This window comes from Trichosurus vulpecula, chromosome 7, assembly GCF_011100635.1.
Source record: "Trichosurus vulpecula isolate mTriVul1 chromosome 7, mTriVul1.pri, whole genome shotgun sequence".
Lineage (NCBI taxonomy): Eukaryota > Metazoa > Chordata > Mammalia > Diprotodontia > Phalangeridae > Trichosurus > Trichosurus vulpecula.
Genome location: NC_050579.1, coordinates 265,877,067 through 265,899,256, shown reverse-complemented (window position 1 = coordinate 265,899,256; position 22,190 = coordinate 265,877,067). Strand labels below are relative to the sequence as shown.

Sequence of the window (22,190 nt, the reverse complement as noted above, 5' to 3'; positions counted from 1 at the left end):
AAATCTGATGAGAGCAAGATTCACTCATTCCCCCTCACCTGCCTCCTCTTCTCTTCCTATAGAACTGCTTTTTCATGCCACTTTTATGCGAGATAATTTACCCCATTCTATCTCTCTCTTTCTCCCTCTCTCAATATATTCCTCTCTCATTCCTTAATTTGATTTTATTTCTTTTAGATATCATCCCTTCATATTCAACTCACCCTGTGCCCTCTGTCTTCAGCTACCCTAACACTGAGGTCTCGTGAATCATACACATCATCTTTCCATGTGGGAATGTAAACAAAACAGTTGAACTTTAGTAAGTCCCTTGTGATTTCTTTTTCTTGTTTACCTTTTCATGCTTCTCTTGATTCTTGTGTTTGAAAGTCAAATTTTCTATTCAGCTCTGGTTTTTTCACTGAGAAAGCTTGAAAGTCCTCTATTTTATTGAAAGTCCATATTTTGCCTTGGAGCATGATACTCAGATTTGCTGGGTAGGTGATTCTTGGTTTTAATCCTAGCTCCATTGACCTCTGGAATATCGTATTCCAAGCCCTTCGATCCCTTAATGTAGAAGCTACTAGGTCTTGTATTATTCTGATTGTGTTTCCACAATACTCAAATTGTTTCTTTCTGGCTGCTTGCAGTATTTTCTCCTTGATCTGGGAGCTCTGGAATTTGGCAACAATATTCCTAGGAGATTTCTTTTTGGGATCTATTTGAGGAGGCGATCTGTGGATTCTTTCAATTTCTATTTTACCTCTGGCTCTAGAATATCAGGGTAGTTCTCCTTGATAATTTCTTGAAAGATGATATCTAGGCTCTTTTTTTGATTATGACTTTCAGGTAGTCCAATAATTTTTAAATTATCTCTCCTGGATCTATTTTACAGGTCAGTGGTTTTTCCAATGAGATATTTCTTGTTAATTAATTAATTAATTAATTTTTTATGTTTAATATATTCAGTTCTCAGCACTGATTTTCATAAGAGTTTGAATTACAAATTTTCTTCCCATTTCTACCCTCCTGCCCACTCCAAGATGGCGTATATTCTGGTTGCCCCATTCCCCAGTCAGCCCTCCCTTCTGTCACCCCATTCCTCTCCCATCCCCCTTTCTCTTCTTCTCTTGTAGGGCAAGATAAATTTCTATGCCCCATTGCCTGCGTATCTTGTTTCCTAGTTGCATGCAAAAAAATTTTTTTTTTGTTGTTTTTGAACGTCTGTTTTTAAAACTTTGAGTTCCAAATTCTCTCCCCTCTTCCCTCTCTGCCCATCCTCCCTAAGAAGGCAAGCAATTCAACATAGGCCACATGCGTATCATTATGTAAAACCCTTCCACAGTACTCATGTTGTGAAAGATTAACTATGTTTTGCTCCTTCCTAACCTATCCCCCTTTATTGAATTTTCCCCTTGACCCTGTCCCTTTTCGAAAGTGTTTGTTTTTGATTACCTCCTCCCCCTGTCTGCCCTCCCTTCTATCATCCCCCCCTTTTTTATCTTCTTCCTCCTTCTTTACTGTGGGGTAAGATACCCAATTGAGTGTGTATCATATTTCCTTCTCAGGTCAAATCTGATGAGAGCAAGATTTACTCACTCCTCCTCACCTGCCCCCTCTTCCCTTCCTAGAGAACTGCTTTTTCTTGCCACTTTTATGTGAGATAATTTACCCCATTCTATCTCTCCCTTTCTCCCTCTCTCAATATATTCCTCTCTTATCCTTTAATTTGATTTTATTTTTTTAGATATCATCCCTTCATATTCAACTCACCCTGTGCCCTCTGTCCATATATATATATATATATATATATATATATATATATATATATATATATATATATGTATGTATACACATGCACATACATATATATAATATACACCTACATATATACATACACAGACACATACATATGTATATATATATATATATATATATATATATATATATATATATATATATATACATACACACAGGTGTTGTTTTCTTCAGTATTCTTTTCTGTATTTTTTTGGGTCTCCTTTAGCAAGTCATTGACTTGTTTTTCATGGTTTTCTCTCATCCTTCTCATTTCTCTTCCCAATTTTTCCTCTACTTCTCTAACTTGCTTTTCCAACTCCTTTTTGAGCTCTTCCATGGCCTAAGACTAGTTCATGTTTTTCTTGGAGGCTTTCGATGTAGGCTCTTTGACTTTGTTGACTTCTTCTGGCTGTATGTTTTGGTCTCCTTTGTCACCAAGGAAAGATTCCAAAGTCTGAGACTGAATCTGAGTCCGTTTTTGCTGCCTGGCCATATTCCTAGCCAACTTACTTGACCCTTGAGTTTTTCAGCAGGGTATGACTGCTTGTAGACTAAAGAGTACTTTGTTCCAAGCTTGAGGGGATGCGCTGTTGTTTTCAGAGCTATTTCTATACAGCCAGCTCTGCGACACCAGCACTCCTCCTTCCCCAAGAACTGCTAACCCGGACTGGACTCAGATCTTAAGCAGGCTCTGCACTCCTGCTCTGATCTGCCACTTAATTCCTCCCACCAGGTGGGCCTGGGGCCAGAAGCAACTGCAGCTATACCTCTGTAGCTGCACCACCTCTGCTGCCCCAGGGCAGTGGCCTAACCCCAAACTCCTTTTACTCCCTGCACCTTTTCCTACTAACCTTCTCTGTTGTCTTAGGTGTTTGTGGGTTGAGAAGTCTGGTAACTGCCACAGCTCACTGATTCAGGGCACTAGGGCCTGTTCTGTCTGGCTCCTGGTCTGGTTGGCCCGCGTGGCCCACGCTGTGCTCCGCTCCCCTTCTGCTCCCAGCTCTGTGCATGTTACACCTCACCCAGCGACCATCCAGGTTGTCCTGGGCTGGATCCCTGCTTCCCTCTGCTATTTTGTGGGTTCCGCAGTTCTATAATTTGTTCACAGCCATTTTTTATAGGTTTTTGGAGGGACTTGGCAGGGAGCTCACGCCAGTCCCTGCTTTCCAGCTGCCATCTTGGCTCTGCCCCCCAACCCCACTCTTTCTGTCAGTGACACTATTCATCTAGCTACTCTCTCATGTGCCAAACCTTAAGGTTTTCTTTGTCTTGGTTCTCTCTCTCCTCCCCCTTTCTAGCTACTAATTTCTGTCAATATTACATACAGAATGTTTCTTGCACTCATGCCCTCACTTTTTTTTCCACTACCATCCTTGCCACCTTCCTGGATTATTACAAAATCCTCATACGTCTTTCGTCTTTTATGTGTTTATTCTCTTCCCTCTCCAAGCCATCCTCTTCACAATTTTATCTTCCTTATGCATAGTGAGGCAACGTTTTTGCACTTGCTAGAAAATAGTATAAAAGTAATGTTTGTGAATGCGTGTGTGTGTGTGTGTGTGCGTGCGTGTGCACGCATGTGTGAGTGAGTGCAAGAAAGGCAGAAATATTTCCCAACCTCATTTGCATGCAAATCAAATAAGATCATGGGATACTAGATGTTATTGCCCTAACCTCTATATAATTCCTGCAGCAATTTTTTAAAATTAACATTACTGAAATAGGAAAAGAAGATTCCAATCAGGGATTTAACAAGGGTTAAAAGGAATTTAATCTTAAATCAGAATGTTGTATGGGACCAGAGACTTGGAATCTACACCTGACACAAAAGAATAAAAAGAATGAACAGCCTTAGTTTCAAGTCATTCTGTAGGCCTTTTTTAGTTCTCTTTAGATAAGTGTGGTGGCTTGTAGGCTTATGTTCTAGTTTAAATTTAATCTAATCTGCTGAAAATGCAGCATTAAGAACCAAAATATTCAAATCAAGCAGTTTTTTTTTTAAATTGAAGTACACCAATACACAATAAACATGGCCCCTCTTGGGCTTCATCATCTACAAAGGTACGCTGAGTAAGTCTGGATGGAGGTGGACTGTATGGTTCTTCAATCAGCGCTGAGTGGCTCCTGAGTAGCAGATAGGGCAATTCCTGTACTCTTTTCAAGATAGTCACACATCTGAGGTCCCGAGGTCGCACCCCATTAACTGCTGCCTATCACACAAATGTACAAGGAATTACTGCCTACTCTAATTGGGGCAGTTTGGTTGTGCAGTGGATAGAGAGCCTGCCCTGAAGTCAAGATGACCTGGGTTCAAATCTAGCCTCAGACATTTACTAGCTGTGCAACCCTCACTGAACTGTTTGCCTCAGTTTCCTCATCTGTAAAACAAGCTGGAGAAGGAAATTGCAAACCACTCCACTATCTTTGTCAAGAAAACCCCAAATGGGGTCAAAAAGAGTTGGACTGAAAAATGACTGAACAACCCCCTCCCCCAGCATATTTTAATTAAGAGATTTGTAAATCTGTTTTTGTGAAATAGTGACCTAGACACTGCATCTTAGTAATTGGGAACATAAAGCCCAATAGGTGGCTCTGAAGGGCTGAAGCTCAATTAATATTAGAGGACAGGAGATTGGTAATCACAGAATCAGCAGAGACATTAAGTTTTATGAAATCACTGGATCACCTTAGGAGCTGTGAGCATTTGAAGATATGAATTGCCCCAGTGACGTATTCCATATATATGTATATTTACATACACACATATGTATCTATATACATCTATATATATGCACATACATACATATTCTCCATGCATGTTTTCTTGGTTACGTGTTTTCTGTATGTATCCCTTTTGCTCACTGGTAGTATGGTAACTTGTCGGAGTATGCATTTCATGTATTCATATGGGAATCTTTCCTTTGTCTTGTTATTTGCTATACCATTTCACTAAATGTCATTTTGTTTGGACTGTGTTCTTCCTGGTCGGCTTACAAGTAAAAACACTGATGAGGACTCAAGAACTATGGTTTGGAGAGGATACTCATCCTTAGAGTGCCTGGAGCTTGGGGTATCTTTTCTGGATGTCCACACATGAAAGGACCCCAGGTGTTAACATACAGACTTTGTTATATCACTCCTCTGCTCAAAATCCTTCATTGTCTATTGCCTATTAAGGAGATGCCAAATACTTGAAGTTTAAACTTTAAATTAAATGTCATTCAAGATTTTCTATGGTTTGGCATCATTATAACTTTCCAGATCTATGCAATACTATTCCTTGATGCTTCCTTAAAAAGGCCCTGGCTTTTCCACTTTTATGCCTTCACTCATATTGTTGCCTCATACTGGAATGGTCTCCCTCATTGTCTTTGCCCACTGAGTTCCCAATTCTCTTCCTCCCTCCCTCTCCTATCCTTTAGACTTGCTTTAGAGGATCATAGATTTAGAGCTGAAAGGAACCTTAGAGGTTCTTGGTCTAAACCTTCCTTTTACAAATGAGAAAACTGAAGGCCAGAGAGATTATTTATTTGCCTGAGGATATATAGCTAATCAGCAACTGAACAATAATTTGAATCCTAGTCTTCTGACTCCAAATCTGGTGTTCTTTTATTATGTGACACTTCCTCGAAGTTCCATTAATTGTTCTCTGATGCTCCAATTAGTAGGAATCTTTCTTGTCAGATCTCATAGCATTTTTTTTTCACTTCTATTATGCATATGACAAGCCACATTGTATTAACTCTCCTAGGGCAGGGACTATGCTTTACTTAAATTTTATAATGATCTCAGAGATTTACACAGTGTTTTGATGGATGCTTAATAAGTGCATTTTGGGTGAATTTTTCTTGCTTTCTCCATTTTTCATTCAGTTACCAAATATTGGTTTAGTTTTATTGTGTACCCCAATGTGTTTGTCCTTCTTTCTCAAAGAGGACCATGACATCGGGGAAATGATGACATGACTTGCAGTTGACTTTGATTTGAGTGAGGGAAGGCTGTGCAAGGTCACCAGCCTCACTTTCTCCTCCAGAGCCATTTGGGTCCAGGCGCCTGATATTCACCAGGATGACTGGAGATGGCCCAGGATGCATTAGGAGACCCTGGCCCTTTCAGGCTAAGGTCTTTTCAGGTTCTCACTTTGAGTGAGGTAATGTCCATTCAGTGAATAGGCCTCTTTAAGGAGTGAACTTTTAGGAGGCAATCGGGGTTACACAGCTAGTAAGTGTCAAGTATCTGAGGTCAAATTTGAACTCAGGTCCTCCTGACTCCAGGGCCAGTGCTCTATCCAGTGCGTACCCAGAACTCTGTTAGAGACTGTTGGAGCTACATAAAGAAGTATAAGACATGGTCCCTACTCACATGGAGCTTGCAATCTCCTTTGCCTTGTTCTGTGTTCTGTTGCTATTTATCTCAAAATGTTTACTCATTTCTCCCACCTCTCCCTTACCTTTGCTTCAAGTGCTGAATCTCTTTCAGTCTCCTGCCCTGTGTATGTGTCATAGAACATCAGAACCGGAAGGCAACATTTGAACCCAGGCTTTCTGACTCCAAATCTGGTAATTGTTACATTAGGCGAGGTCCCGTCCATCCATCCCTGTGCTACCTGTTCCTATATGCATCTATTCTTATACTTTTCTGTCTTTTCCTCTGGCATCTCTCCTTTCCAATCTGCTTTTTTTGATCTCTTCTTTAAATTCTCACTTCACTTCCTTCACTTCTACAATCGCCACCCCTCATACCCCATTCCCCTATTCTACTCCCAGGCTCAGTGTCCTTCAGACCAACCTGGCTTCTGTTTGTATGTATCCATCTCTCTTTCCTGTACGGGCTTTAAGCCCTAGTCTCTAGTCTTTTTTCCCAATCCCTCAGCCTAATTTTCTTCTCTGGCTTGAGCCTGGTTTCTCTCTGTGTTATTCCCTGTTTTCGAATATTTCCCCCCTATTTTTCGGCTTTTGACTCACAAGTCGGTTTCTCTCTGCCTCCCTCTCCCCACCTCTCAATTCCATCACGGTGGGCGGTCCAGGGCGAGGCCGGGATCCGGGGCGGTACCCGGGGCTCCGGTTGTGGGCGGCGCCCTCTCCCCTGTCCCCCTCCCTGTCCTCCGTTCCACCCTCCCTCTTCCCTCCGCCCGGAGGTTCCCGGGTCCCCGGCGCCGCCTACTCTCTTCCCGGCTCCGGGCTCCCGCTACAGCCGCTGCCCGGGGGAAGGAAAGACTGGGGGTTGGGCAGAAGAGAGGGAGAGGAGGGAAAAGACCCCTGCTCGGCCCAGCGCTGTGTACTGGAGGCAGGAGGGAAAAGAGGAGGAGGAGAAAGAGAAGGGAGTGGGGGGGAGGGAGGAGCGGCCCGGCCTGGGGCCCTGAGGCCCGGGGAGAGGCGGGGAGCTGGGCCAGGGAAAGAGCCGGGTGAGCTGGGCCAAAGCGCCGAGGTAAGAGAGCCAAGGGCCTGGAGGGAGGAGGGCAGGGAAGAGAGACGGAAAAGAGGAAAGGACATGGGAGGAGATGGAGGAAGAAAGGAAATAGGAAAAGAGGAATGGGGAAGGGGAGCAGGGATGGAAGGAAATACGGAAAGGCTGGGGGGGAATAGGGTAGGAAGTGGGTAATAAGAGGCTAGAAGGAAGGTGAAAAATGAGGTAGGGGACAAATGGTGCGGAGGAGAAAGATGGAAAAGGGGAGGTGGGAGATGCCGTATAGCAGATTAGAGTGGGAAATGGGCTCCCGAGGAGGGGGACAAGGGGGTACGGGGGTGATGGTGGTAAGGTAGAGTCCCAAAAGGACGTGGGGTACCTAGGAAAGAAGGAAGAGGGAGGGGACATAATCTCTCTTCTCCTCCCCCTCATCCCGACTTGGCGCGGTGCTCCGCCTCTGCCTCCTCCACGGGGCGCTGTCCACACGTCCCGATGCTGAATCGAGCAGCAGCCTGGGAAACATTGTAGGACCTAGGAGGGAAATGAAAGACAGAGCCGCACCCCGTCCGGTCCGCTTCCAGTGAGGCTCAATTCTGTCCTAACCCGGTGTCTCTTATCCAGATGCTGCTGCTGCTACTGCATCTCCTTCTTCCCTTGGGTTCTGATGGGGCCCAGAACTCCAACACAACCTCGGAAGGTGCACCTTTTTCTAAAATCTCTCCAGATACCTGACCACTCCCACTTGCATTTCCCCGTTTCCATGCTCTCACACTCACTATCTCAACCCAGCCCATTTCTCCCTTCATTTCAACTTAGCTCGGACAACCCATTTTATCCTTTCCTTCTTACTCTACTCCATTTCCTTTCCCCACCCTACTTGAACAACTCCCAATTCTTTCCCTGATCCTATTGGCTTCTTGTTATCCTCTCGAATCATAGTCTGAGTCTTTCTGTTCCTATCTTCCCTCCGGTCCCTCTTTTTAACCTTTAACACCACTCCCATCCCTCCCTCTGTTCCCTCGTGACATTTCCCATTGATCCTTGCTCTCTAGCATCACGTTTCTTTAAAACTGACTGCCTTTTCCCTTTCCCCTACACTTCTGACAGGCTGCCAAATCATACACCCACCATGGGAAGGGGGGATCCGCTACAGGGGCCTGACCCGAGATCAGGTTCGGGCAATCAACTTCCTGCCCGTTGACTATGAGATTGAGTATGTGTGCCGGGGGGATCGTGAGGTTGTGGGTCCCAAGGTTCGAAAATGTCTCTCCAATGGTTCTTGGACAGATATGGACATGCCAAGCCGGTGTGGTGAGTAAACTTGTAATGGCTCCTTTTGCCCTTCCTTTTCCTTAAGGAATTCTTCTCCTTCCCCCTCTCACTCTACTCCCCCCAAACTCCTTGGCATTGCAATCTTGCAAGTAAGGACTTTAAATAATATAAAAATAAATATTTATAGAGCTGTGATATGTACTTTTAGGGATATAATAAAGTCATCAGCCTATAGCATTCTTTCCATACTCTCCACATAGTCCATTGTGACTATGGCTAATTGAATTTTTGTTATTTCATTTTGATTATTATTGGGGCCACCTTACAAAAATAAATTCACAAATCCATGATTTATCCACACCACCCCATCACAGTTTTGGCTGCTCTCATCTCCCAATGTAGCCACATATGTTTACTGCATCATGATGCAGTAGAAAGAGTCCTAGAGTAGGAGTTAGAGGACTTGAGTTCAAATCCTGACTCTGCCACTTGCTGGTTGTGTTACAGGGCAATTCTCCAAAGCTGATTAGCCAGTTTCCTTATCTGTAAAATGAGGGCATTGGATATGATCTCTAAGGTTCCTTCCTGCTCTAAAGCTATGATCCTATGAACTTGATTTTAATATTAGATTAAATAACATTTGGGAGAGATGCATCTACTACTTATAGAAAAGGGAAATTATTATTACATTATCTAGAATTTAATAAGTATATACAACTGAGTTTAAACTGTTATAATCAACTAAACTTCTTGAGAGTAAGAACATGCCTTATTTTTCCTGTTATCATCAGGACCTGGTATAGTTTACTACACACAATAGCTACTTAAATGCTCATTTAATAAATGAATATTTAGAAAGGGCCTCTCTCTGGTGTGCCTACAGATCTTGGGTTCTTTCTCTCTTGGACTCTTGTCCTTTTCTTCCCCCACTCATTTGGAAAGCATTCTGTCCATGCATCCATATCTCCAATCCAGCTTCTTTCCTGCTCATTGAGCTGAAAGAGCTTTCTTCTTTGGTACATATATCAAAGGAGATACATGTGATTATGTGTATCAAAAAGACAAAACTCACTATATATGTGTGTGTATATATGTATATTGTGTATACTTGCGTCTCTCTTTTTTTCTCTCCCCATTTCTTTACAGTACGTACCTGTTCCAAGTCTTATCTGACACTGGACAATGGCACAGCTTTCCTCAGGGGAGGGAACCGTCCAGCCCTGGATGGTGCCTGGGTGGATTTCAGATGTGACCCTGGTTTCCATCTAGTGGGCAGTTCCCGAAGCATCTGTGCCCGGGGACAGTGGGACACCCCGAAGCCCTCCTGCCAGGGTGAGGGGAACACGCACTTGGGTGTATTTAATGACAACAATTTTTAGGGGATAGGTCCTAAGTAGGGTTGGGTGGGGATGGATAGGGAAGAGGATATAGATGTTAGGAAGAATGAATGGGCAGGGGGGAGGAGGCTGAAATAATATTCTATCCCCTCTTCCTATAACCCAGCCTTTGCTTCTCTTACTTTGTCCACCTCTGAACTTTACTCTTTTCCTTTTTCTTTACTCCTTATCTTTGACCCTTAACTTTTCTCTCTTTCTCAGTTTGTCTCACCTCACTCTTATAAATACACCATTGTTTTCTCCATAATCTTAACTGTTTCTCTATGAGTTTCTCTTTATACTTTAAGGCTCTTTCCCTCTGCTCCCTGGACCCCATCTTCTTATTTTTGCCACCAAATTTCCTATACCCCTCCCTAAAATACTTAGGTTCTACTTAAAGAAAATGATTCCAAAATTTAGAACGGAGAGTTTGGGCTGGGAGGGGAGTTGGGAAAAGGGAATATAACATTTGGGAGCCAACCTAGGAAGATAAGGATTTTATAGTAAACTTATTTTGCCCACTCAGGCTTTTCAGTTCTTAGGTCTCCTCCCTTAGCCTCTTTCTTAAAGAGATTCTGGTGTTTGGTCCTCCATCATTTGTCCCCTCCATTCCCACCCCATACACATTTTTTTTTCCATTGTATCAAACCTTTACTCCACCCTAGGGAAGCTTGTTCCTAAGTCTTTGGTTCACAGTACCGAGGCAAACTGTTTCTTTGTCCCAGATTCCCTAACCTTATAGACTGCTTCCCCCCCCCCCCCCCTTCAAGATCCTGGTCTTACCCTTCAACTCCTGACTCTCCTCATTGGACCCTAAGTCTCCATGATGCCCATTATTCCTTGATAGCAATCTCAACCTTAGCTTTTGGCTCTCCTCCCCCAAACTCTGCTCTACTACTGAGAAGATACAAATTCTGACTTCCAGTCCCAACTTGCTCTTATCCCCAGCACCCTCCCCTCCCAGAAACTCAGGCGTTCTGCTCTCCCAAGTGCTCGACTTGGACAGGTGTGGGGGGGTGATGGGGATCGGGCCGGGGAGAGCTGGGCATCAGTGATAACTCTTCTCTGCATCCTCGTCTTTCCTGCTGCCAGTGAAGAGAACCACATACACAGGTGAGACCAGAAAACCCATACTCCATTTAACGCACCACCTTCCCTTTCTCTGCCCTAGACTGTGAGGTCCCTTCTGCTCTTAGCTCCCTCTTGCTCTACCTGATTCCTGTTGCCTCTACCAGTTCTTCCTTTGGGCTGTGGTGTCCACTCCCATTCCACTCTCCCAACCCCTACTTCCAGATTCCCTGCCTCCCCTTAACTTCTCCTCCCTGATCCTATTCAGCTGAATGTCAGGATACCAGCAAAAGGACAGGGTGTTATATCTTTCATCCCTCCATTTTCTTAACGAGAACCTCTTCCTTTTACCCAAACTTTGCCCCTACCCTCACTGAAGGGCTCTCCTAACCTAAATGACCCCGGCCTCCTTCTTCCTCAACCCGGTCTTTATCAATCTATTCCACTAATCCTAAATGCTACTGCCAAAGATCCCATATGGCCTGTCCATCACTTTCCTTCAACTGTTCCTTTCCCCATGCCCCATTTCTTTGCCCCCCCAAACACCCCCATCACTTCTTAACCCTCCAACTGCTCCAATAACCTTTCCCTAACTCCCTTCTCTATTCCAAATTGTCCTTTCCGTTCATTAATCTCCCCCTAAATCCTTCCCCATTCTGTGTTCCTGGCCTCCCACTCCATTCTCCTCCTCTATCTCTCTCTTCCCTTTCTCATCCTTTTCAACTCTTCACCCATCCCCCCTTCCTCTTCGTCACCCCCACCCCGCAGTCCATCCACCTTCCCTCCCCCACTTCTAGCGCCCCACACGTCCCTTCCTCACCTTCTCTCACGTGCTCCCCTCCCTCACTTCTCTCCCCGCCTTCGCTCGCCCCTCTCCCCTCTCAGCAAGCTGCAGCTCCTAGCTTCCTTCTGGATCAGAGAGCTCTTCTTTCCTTTCCCGCCCCGCATCCTCCCTTTCAATCGCCGCCCCTTGCGCCCCCTGCGGCCGCGCCGCCGCCCGTGACGTCAGAGCCCGCCCCCTCCCCGCCTCTTGCCCCCTCCTCCCCCCTCCCCATAGCTTCCTCCTCCTTCCCTCTCTCAGTCAGTCGGCTATAGGAGAGTTCGCGGCAACGGCAACGGGTGCGGCGGGGGCTTAGGGAGACCAGACCCCGAGTCCCCTCTCCCCCCACCTTTCTCCCAAATTCGGGATGGAGGCGTCTCCTCAGTCCCGATCCCCACTCCGCAGCCCCCCCTGAAGTGTCTGCCCTGAGGCTCCCCACTCCTTCCCCCAAACAGCCCCCTCCTCTGGCCATGGGCCCGGGGTCTCCCTCCCTTAGGGTGGGTTGGCCGCTGCTGGTGGGGATGGTGCTGGTGGTGGGGGTGCCCCCGGTGTGGGCCCCTCACTCTCCTCCGCGGCCCGGGCTCCCGCACCCTCACCCGCACCCCCGGGCCCCCTCAGCCCCCTCCTCAGGCCGGCGCGCCGTCTATATCGGGGCGCTGTTCCCCATGAGCGGGGGCTGGCCCGGGGGCCAGGCCTGCCAGCCGGCGGTGGAGATGGCGCTGGAGGACGTGAACAGCCGCAGGGACATCCTGCCCGACTACGAGCTCAAGCTCATCCACCACGACAGCAAGGTAGCCCCCCGGGATGTGGGCGTTTGGGCTGGGGGCACTGCTCGGGCCAGGGAGATGTCTATACCTGGGATTTCAGCTGAGCCTCTGGAATCACGAGGCAGAGCCCAGCCCCCTCTTCCATGTGGGGGTATGGAGTTTCGGAGGACCGGAGGGTGGAGAGACACTTAAGATCATCTTGAGAGGCTGGGGGTCCAAGGTAATCTGCCTAACAAAATCATCTGGATTTTCTCATGCAGGGAGTGTGGGGGCATGGGAGGAAATGGTATATGAAGGAGGGGGAGGGGAGGAGACACTTGGAGAGGCAAAGAGTTTCGGGGTGCAAACTGAGCTTACACAATATCAAGGTAATTGTTATGATGTAGGAACCTGAGGTGGGGGTTGGGGTGATTCAGGCTATGAGAAGAAATAAGGTACAAGGGAGAATGAGGACTAGAACCATTCAGACCAGGATTGGGGTGGGGGATATCCAGGGACATCCTGAGCTAGAAACTCAGTGACAGCAAGATAGACCCGCGGTCTGGGGGAGGAAATGTGGAGGGACGGGTGAGAAGATGATGGGTGTGGGGATGGGGCAGGAATGGAAGTAGTTGCAGAGCAGGATCTAGGCTCAAACTCATTATCCCATATGTAAGTGGCTCAAGAGAGTGGTGGGGGGCAGGGCACAGGAATGAGAAGAAACCTTGGTCGTTATGAGGGACTAGACATCATGACTATTTTTCTTAGCAGTAAGGTAGTGGTCGAGAGAGAAATGGTGTTTGAAGAGAGCTAGGGACAGGGGCATGAGTTTATCCTCCAAGAAGAGAAACAATCTCCCATTCCCCGGCAATGTGGAGCATGTGATATTGAGAATAAAGATTTGGGGAGAAATTCAGGGACATTCTAATTGACTAGACATAGTCCATGACAGGTAAGCCCAGATACAAAGGAGAGTGTTGGAGACGTATGGAAAAAGTACGGGGCAGAGGAGTGTAATGGTGTGCAAGGGGTGGAATTAGCTTAGTGATATCCTATGTGACTCTGACCCTATGCCGATTCTTTAGGGCAGCAAAGTAAACACAGAGGTATGAGTCTTCAGGGAAACTTGAGTGAGGTGAAGTGCCAAAGTAGGGGCAGTGGAAGCATGGTGGAAACCAACTATGACCCTTGACACCCCCGAGAAGATCAGATAATCCCCACAATACATGGGAAGAGCAAGTTAATAAAAGAGATGTAAAAAAGTACAGGGAGAGTTGGAGGATAGGTAAAAAAAGGGGGGGGTGGTTCATTTAAGAGGTCATGCTAAATATGAGATGCAAAACAATCTTGTTTGGAAGAGAAAGGGAGATAACTGGAAACAGGAAAGAATCATGGTGAGGGATGGAATCCAAGATCCCTTCTGAGACAAGATCACAGGGAAATAAGGGAGACCTGACTATGAGCTCACATTCATCCATCACCACCAGGTGATTCCCTGGAGGTATAGGGGGAGCAGATGGGGGGACATGGGAGCTGGAGCTGCAGGAAAAAATAGAAGTGGAAGATAGGGGGAAGTGGAGAAAGAAAAATGTTTTCCCTGACTACAATCCAGATTCACTGCAATAGAGAGGAGAGGTAGGTTATGGGGGAGGGGAGCAGTGGTAATATATGAATCTCTTAGCCCATAACGAGCCAAATATATACTCCCCTGACAAATAGGTGAGGAAGAGAGAAACAAAGTGTAGGAAAAGATGAAGAGAAAGATGAAAAGTGAGTGAGTGAGAGAGAGAAAGAGAAAGAGTAGCGCCCCACTCACAGGGAACAGTAATGATATATAATGCTTTATTTTAAAAAAAGGACTTTCATATGTACTGTTTCATTGAAATATGGCTTATTGTTCATGACAACTTTTACCTTGGGCAAAAAATTAGAGGAATATTGAGGGGATTCAGAAATTGGCACTGGGGACAGGCAAGGAAAGGAATTGGGTGATGGATATCTGGGAGAAGGGAGCACCTAAGAGTGAAAAATAGTCTGGAAGAAGATTCTAGAAAATGAGAGAATGAGGGAAAAAACCCCATCAGAATATTGTTGAGGACCGATCTTCATAGGGCGTGGGGGTGGCGTGTCAAGTTTCAGTTGAATATTGTTTCTTCACTTTGTGCTAACCTCCCTCTAGTTCCCCCTGATTTCCTACAGTGGTCCAAATGTCAAACCTTAGTGGGGAAGGAGGTATCTCCAGGGGGCCACTTTTATTTCCTTTCTACCTGCCCCTGTGTTTCACCATCTCCGGGCCCCTTGTGTTTCCTGCCTATCTCCCTTATGCCCCTGCTCCCCTATTGGGTTTCTGCCGCTTTTCAAAGGTCAGGCTTCAGTGTGAAGAGAAAATGTTCTGAGACCTGTGGTTCATACTTGCTCCCTTTAACCCCCCTTCTTTCTCTTTATTTGCCTTCCTCCCTTTATCTCCTCCTCTCTTCTATCCCCTATACTCTACTGTCAATTTCCTCTCCCAGACTTCAAGGTATCTTTCCATTCTCTTGTGTATTCCCTTCTTATTTCTTGTCCTCTTGTTCCTTTTTAGGCCCCTGATTCTCCCCCATCCCTCAATTGTTTCTCTTTTCTAAAGTACCACTCAAAATGTCAGGACACAGTAGGGAGGGATGGATAGCTGAGATTCCCATGGTGTCCCTCCTCCTGTCCTTTTCTCTTATCTCTTACCAGTCCTGAAGAGAGATAAGGGAAAAATATGGAGTGAGGAAGAGGAAATTTAAAGTGGGGTAGGGGATTATGGGGGTTTTATTTATATTCTTATTCATCCCTTTCTATTCATAGAGAAACCTTGAGACATCAAGGTCTGAGGAAGGGGGAGGGAGAATCTGGGGATCAGCAGAAAGGGACAAAAGGGAAAATAATGTCATGATTAAAGGGAGGAGAAAAATGACATGAGAGGATGCTATTTGATAGAATAGGGAGGAAAATGGATGATAGGCAAGTACATCTGGAGAAAGAAGAGGGACAGAAGGGTAATGAAGGAAGGAATCTCAGAGCAGGAATAGGGGATGATGGTGTCTTAAATTGAAAGAGAATGGTAATGAAGAAGAGAGGAGTCTGAAGTAAGATTGCTCCTTGATTTCCTACCCTTGCTACGCAGTGTGATCCCGGACAAGCCACCAAGTACCTATATGAGCTGCTCTACAACGATCCCATCAAGATCATCCTCTTGCCAGGCTGCAGCTCTGTCTCCACCCTTGTAGCAGAGGCTGCCAGGATGTGGAACCTCATTGTGGTGAGCTGGGGTGTGGGTATTTATCTAGGGAATTCAACCTACGGGGGTGGTTTGGTTGGGAGGTAGGGGCCATATTCTTCGACTATGGGAACAAATGCTTGGGATCTTGCTATTTTTGAAACAATGTGGGGAAGATGGTCCCAGGTTCAGAGACTACTGAAGACCAAATCTACAAATCTCCCACTCTGACTGGTATCCCAGGAATGTTCAGACAGTTATAGTTGCTTGAAATATGACAATTTGGGGGCTCAGCTAGTTTCTCTACCAAGATGATTTAGTTAGATCTAGGGAAAAACTTCCAAATTTTGAGGTGAATATGAAACCTTTGTAGGACTAACTGAGGGAGTTAATGGTATCTCTTTCCATAGGACTGTCTTGGTGCAGAAGAAACCCTATGTCTATATGAGTAGTGAGAAGATAAAAAAGGAGAGAGATCAATTGAATTCCAATAACCCTTACTAGCCTGGACTCCATGTTGAATAAGTCTTATTGTACCACTCTCATCTCTTTCAGCTTTCTTATGGTTCGAGCTCACCAGCCCTCTCAAACCGGCAGCGTTTTCCCACTTTCTTTCGAACGCATCCATCAGCTACCCTCCATAATCCTACCCGGGTGAAGCTCTTTGAAAAGTGGGGTTGGAAGAAGATTGCCACCATTCAGCAGACGACTGAGGTCTTCACTTCGGTGAGGGAGGTGGAGACTAGGTTTTGGGTGGGGTTTGAAGCTATCTAAACCACAGTGGAGAGGAATATAATGGGGGTCATTTCCCTATTGTAAATGAAGAATGGACAAGCATTTTTAAAGCACTTCCTATGTGCCAAGCACTGTATTAAATTCATAAAAAGTGAAATCATTTCTAAGGTGCAATAGCTGAACCTTCCAATCCAAGGGTTCTGTCATTCTTCTCTTGATGCTCTCACCTTGTATATCAGAAGATGAAAAATTGTTCAAATCTTTTGGAGGTTCATCTCACACTCAAAGATAGGAGAACAACACAGAAACAAAAGTGCAAATAGAGTCAGAAAGGAGAGGCAGGTGTGTGTGTGATTGTGAAATAAAGAGGAGAGGAGGAAAGAAAAGGAGACAGACAAAGATACACAGATGATCATACACATTGGGGGAAATAGACATGTAGAGAAGGGCAGTAACAGTGGAAATGTTGAGAGAATCAATTGAAGGAGAGAGGTTGGAGGGGGAGTGGAGAAAGAAATACATAGCTCTATACCTGAGGAAGTGAGACATCATCAGTCTGTATTTATTTATCTCTCTGACATTCTTCTTTTGGACCCGTGTCTACTCTCCTACTTAGCATTGCTTGCTTTCTGTTACCCTGGATACAACTCTGATTTTCTTGTCCATCTTTACACTTGTTTCTCCCTGTTGACTAGTCACATCCTATAATGGAAACCCTACATGGGTCTCCACTAATCTTTATGGCCTTCCCAATGACCTCTAGGCAGTGGAGGTCCTGTTCTACACTCTACTGATTTAAAAATCTGATCAGTTTTGTCCTAAAGGTTCCACGGGCAATCCCTAATTTTATTGACCCCCTCAGTCCTTTCTGCCACATAAGGCTGCCCCTAGATTCAGAATCTCATTTTCTTCACAGTTCTCTCATTCTCATTCTTAAGCATAATTAGTTTAGGAAGGTTTATTTACCTTCTTAAAGGGTAGCAGAAAGACTTACAGATTGTACAAAGGGCACAAGATACTATGGTACCACTATAACTTTGTAGTTAGCTGACCAGTGGGATTATTGACCAGTTCTAAACTAATTTCCTCCTCAAACCTCATCTAGAATTTGAGCCTGGTACTAAGGCCTCGTGGCTTTTGCCATGAATAATCTAGGAAACAAATCCATTCTTTCTTTGAATTGTGTGTGTGTGTGTGTGTGTGTGTGTGTGTGTGTGTGTGTGTGTGTGTTGAAGTTGTTCTTCTGCCTGCTTTCCCTTCTTTGCACTATTTTTCATCAAGAATATAACTGAAGAGGGGAGTAGGTGAGTGGGGAAACTGCCCTGAACACAACCGTGTACATAAATACTGTAAGCCTGTGAAAGCCATTCCTTCCTATTCACAATCTCTTTTTCCTTTCCTACCTACTCTTGTGGGGGGACAGTGTACAAAGTGCTATTCTAAGAACATGTGTTGGGTATGCAAGTTAATACTTTTTGTCCTTATTCAAAGTATACTCCATATTTTCCCCAATTGTGTTGCCCTTCTTATCAGACTTTGGATGATCTGGAGGAACGTGTGAAGGAAGCAGGAATTGAGATTACTTTTCGTCAGAGCTTCTTTTCTGATCCAGCTGTGCCGGTCAAGAATCTTAAGGTAAGATAGAAGAATAAATAAAGGTCTGGGACAGCCTGAACCCTACGGGTTGGTGAAGATGATGAAAGTTGGTTTGGGTTTAGTAAGGAAAGTCGGCCTGGGCAGCAAGAAACCTAGGTCCTGGTACTGAAAGGGAATGGTTCATCTCCCTAGTTCAGTTAATATTAATCAGACGCTTACTACATGTGGATTACCGTGTTAGGGACTTTGGGACACTCGCAGACCTCTTTCAGGATCTCTGCCTCTCTTCCTTCTGCAGCGCCAGGATGCTCGCATCATCGTGGGACTTTTCTATGAAACTGAAGCTCGTAAAGTTTTCTGTGAGGTGGAGCTGAACTCTGAAGAGGGAGGGTGGGCAGGGAGGACGCATGAAGCTTTGGTTTCCCATGTTATCATTTTTGTACTCTTCTGTGCAAGCATTGTTATGGTAACATGCCTTTGTACCTGGTGATCACATCTAGTTTTTCTACCATTACTTTCTTCAAATAGCATTGTATTCCATCTCAGTTTCCTCTGGGATCCTGTAAATTAGTAGAAGGCATTAAGGAGGGACCTCTGAGGGGAAATTTATGGGCGTTCCCTGTTCTTTCTACCCCTGAAACTAGTACATATCGTGTTTTGCGTCTTTTCTCTCTTACTCTCAAGAGGATGGTCTGGGGTTAGAGCCAATCTTAGCCGTCCCTCTCCTCTATACTCAGGTTTACAAGGAACGTCTCTTTGGAAAGAAGTATGTCTGGTTCCTCATTGGCTGGTATGCCGATAACTGGTTCAGAACCCCGGACCCAGCCATCAACTGCACTGAGCAGGAGATGGCAGAAGCAGTAGAGGGACACGTCACCACAGAGATTGTTATGCTAAACCCGGAGAATACTCGTGGTATCTCTAACATGGTAAGAAGTGTTTGGGGTTATGGTTAGTAGGTATATAAAGTGGGCCAGGGGTTATAACTGAGAGAACGTTGGTGTAACTAGAACTCAGGAGTCAGGGTCAAGGAATGTGGCCACTTTCCAGTTCTGAATATGCTTGAATGGTACTTATGGCAGGGTCTGCCTCTGTTGTGGTTGCTCTGGAGATGGGTGGGGGTAGGGAATCAAGTTCTCAGTATGCTCAGTGTGCTAGTGAAGGTGGGGGGTGACTGTCACCATGGAGATGAAGAGAAGTTGCAAACATGTAAAGGGAGGGCATTGGAGTTAATAACTTAGTTCCTTGGATGTGTAACTGTACCTTGCTTGGTGGTCATTCTGTTCCTGAAAAGCTGGGTATAAATCAGATTTTATTTTCCCAGGGATTTATATTATTTAGATGTTTTATCCTTCTTTCTGATTGATACTCAGTCTGGTTTCTAATGCTTTCTTTAAATTTTTATGTTAAGTAGTTAATGGTTTGTAAATAAATACTTAAAAGAACTAAGGGAGTTAGTTGGTGAATGGGTTTTTTTTGTTTTTGGTTTTTTTTGGAAAGCAAAAACCATCTAATTTATCTGTTTTGTATATTCTTATGTAAACATTTACTGAGAGATTAGAAGGCAGGAGCCTTTCCCTTTAGGGATAAATAGTCAATTTGGGAAAACACAATGAACTGCATAAAACATTTCTGGTGACAATTCATGGCGATATAAAAGTGCCAATAGGAGTGGTACAGCTGAAGCTATGGGAGTCCAGAGGAGGGGGAGAATTGATGTGGGCTGAAGAAGCTGGAGAAGGCTTCAGTGAGGTAAAAAGATTGGTCTAGGCCTTGAAGGATGATATTTAGAGGAGGGGATGAGAGTTCATATATTTTCAACATCCACTTTTACAAGATTTTGAGACCTAAATTTTGCCCCCCTCCCCAAGACAACACCCAATCTGATATAGGCTGTACGTGTACAATCATATTAAACATATTTCCACATTAGTCATGTTGTAAAAGAAGAATCTGAACAAAAGGGAAAAACCAGGAGAAAGAAAAAAAAAGAGAAAATAACATTCTTCTATCTGCATTTAGACTCCATAGTTCTTTCTCTGGATGTGGATAGCTTTTTCCATTGTGAGTCTTTTGGAATTGTCTTAGGTCAGTGCATTGCTAGTCCTTTTGTTTTACAGTGAGGGACCCTTGAGATCTTGAGAGATGAAGCGACTTGTTCAAGGTCACATAGGTAGCAAGTGACTGAGGCAAGGTTTGAACCCAGGTCTTCTGACTCCACAAGTCACCCTGAGAGATAGTCAGTTAGTTACAGAAAACAATTCCATCAAGAAAGGCATGAACATACACAGCTGTCCCCAAGTCTTTCTCTTTCCCCTCTTACCCTGAGAGTAATGCTTGAATTTGGAAAGCTCCTAATCCTCAGATGGAGAGACCTGAAAAATGAATCACCAGAGGGAGTCTGGGGAAAGTGGATAGAACCAGGCAACTGAGCCAGGAAAGGCTTTTTCACTCACTGAGTTCAGGACCTGCCAACTACAAGTATTCTTAGATAGGAAAGAGAAATTTAAGAGGCCTCTCAAAGAGGTTGCTCAGGCTTCAAAATAAGAAATGACAGGGAATTTGTTTTTGGTTGTTTGAGGGAACTGGTATCATTTAGATAGGTTCTAGAGAAAGATGACATTCACCATCAAGGCTGCAATGCTAGTCATAAGACTAGGCTTGGTTGCTTGCTTAGAATAAGAACTAAGGTTATTTAGCTTTATCAAAGGTTAGACTTGGCCTTAACTGCCTAGTGAGTAGGCTTTAGGCATACTGAATAGGACAGAAAAATAGGGGCAAGTCAGTGTAAGATGGCTTGAATCCTAGGGGGAAAAATCTTCCAAGTAATGTGGGAAAAGGCCTTTTGGCAGGGACCCAGAGTGACTATACTGTGAAATGTAAGGAACACCAGGGCCAGAGGGGCTTACATTCAGAAATAAGGCTAGGAAGCAGATTCTGGGAGAAACTGAGAATTCTCTTGGATCTTGAAGCAGGTTCTGGGAGGGACTGTGAATTCTACCAGGCCTAGTTGCTGGTTTTATGGGATTGTGAATCCCACCAGCTTTAGCAGCAGTGCCAAGCCAAGTCGATCTTGAGCCAGAAATTTCTGTATTTTGGTCTAGCATCCGTTCTCACACATCTAACCCAGACAAGGATGAGGTGAAGAAAAGGGAAGAAAAAGCTGGCTTCCTGTGAGCTGTGCCAGTAAGCTGATCTCTGGCTAGGCAGTAGGAACAGAAATCTGTACTCTATGGACTTGTTCGTTTTTATACACTTTGTTTTGTTTATTGCTTTCTATTAGCTCCTCAGCAAAAGTTTCTTTTGAAAACTATGTCCTTGTCTTGGCAAAAGGAACGTTTCTACAAGTATTAAAAGGCTAGGTAAATTAGGCTAGACAGAAGTGGCAGGGTTTATCCCAACTCAAAAATCAGTAGAACTGAGGCAGGTTTAAGGGGAAAAGACATTGAGAGATCAAAGGGGTTGGGTATTGCGGTAGGGTCATCACTTGAGGATGCTGATGCCTTCCTCCCAAGGCAATCTCAAATAGTTTCAGACAGATCGTAATGGGGAGAGAACGGAAAGAGGGAAACCATTTCAGAGGTGTATATCATTGCTCAGGCCTGGAATAGGAGAACAAATCTGAGTGAGATTTTAAAGGGAGAACTGACAGGATTTGATCATTGGTTATAGAGAACAAAGAGGTGATACTGAGTCCAAGGTTTCCAAGCCATTGTGATTGGAAAAATGGTGGAAATAGAGAAATTGTAAGGGAGAGCTAGTTTTTTGGGGAAAGCTTAGTTCAATTTTGGTCATAATGAGTTTGAAGTGATGGAACATTCAAGTAGAGACATTCTATAGGTAGTTGGTAATTAAGAAACTAGACCTGAGGTGAGGTGCGCATAGGACTTAAAAGCTGGAAAGGACCTTAGAAGTCATAGAAGAACAATCCCTTCATTTTATAAAGGAGTAAGCAGGCCCATGGAAATAAATTATTTTCCTGAGGTAAGTAGCAAAACAGGAATTCAAACTCACATCCTCTGACTCTAAATACAATTTTCCTTTCGCTTTCTTTCTAGGCCTTAAACCAATGAGTTCTGAGGGAAGTTTGTATATCAGTATAGAGGGAACCCTCTTAAACTTTTGCCTGTCCCTCTCCCATATCCGTT

The 22,190-nt window shown here is 44.6% G+C and overlaps 1 protein-coding gene across 4 annotated transcripts in view; it reads left to right on the top strand.

Annotated features, from left to right (window-relative positions):
* Window positions 1–22,190, top strand: part of GABBR1 (gamma-aminobutyric acid type B receptor subunit 1) — a 56,842-nt gene that overhangs the window by 24,296 nt on the left and 10,356 nt on the right. For 2 of the 4 annotated variants that reach the window (XM_036769038.1, XM_036769041.1), the window contains exons 2-11: window positions 7,807–7,882; window positions 8,293–8,496; window positions 9,604–9,789; window positions 10,926–10,946; window positions 12,340–12,512; window positions 15,619–15,753; window positions 16,267–16,437; window positions 17,980–18,081; window positions 18,341–18,406; window positions 18,780–18,971. In XM_036769038.1, the coding sequence (XP_036624933.1) occupies window positions 7,807–7,882; window positions 8,293–8,496; window positions 9,604–9,789; window positions 10,926–10,946; window positions 12,340–12,512; window positions 15,619–15,753; window positions 16,267–16,437; window positions 17,980–18,081; window positions 18,341–18,406; window positions 18,780–18,971 (1,326 nt within the window). Of the gene's footprint in view, window positions 1–282; window positions 302–6,258; window positions 6,339–7,806; window positions 7,883–8,292; window positions 8,497–9,603; window positions 9,790–10,925; window positions 10,947–12,339; window positions 12,513–15,618; window positions 15,754–16,266; window positions 16,438–17,979; window positions 18,082–18,340; window positions 18,407–18,779; window positions 18,972–22,190 lie in introns of those variants that run through there. The other 2 variants (XM_036769039.1, XM_036769040.1) reach the window with 2 other exon arrangements.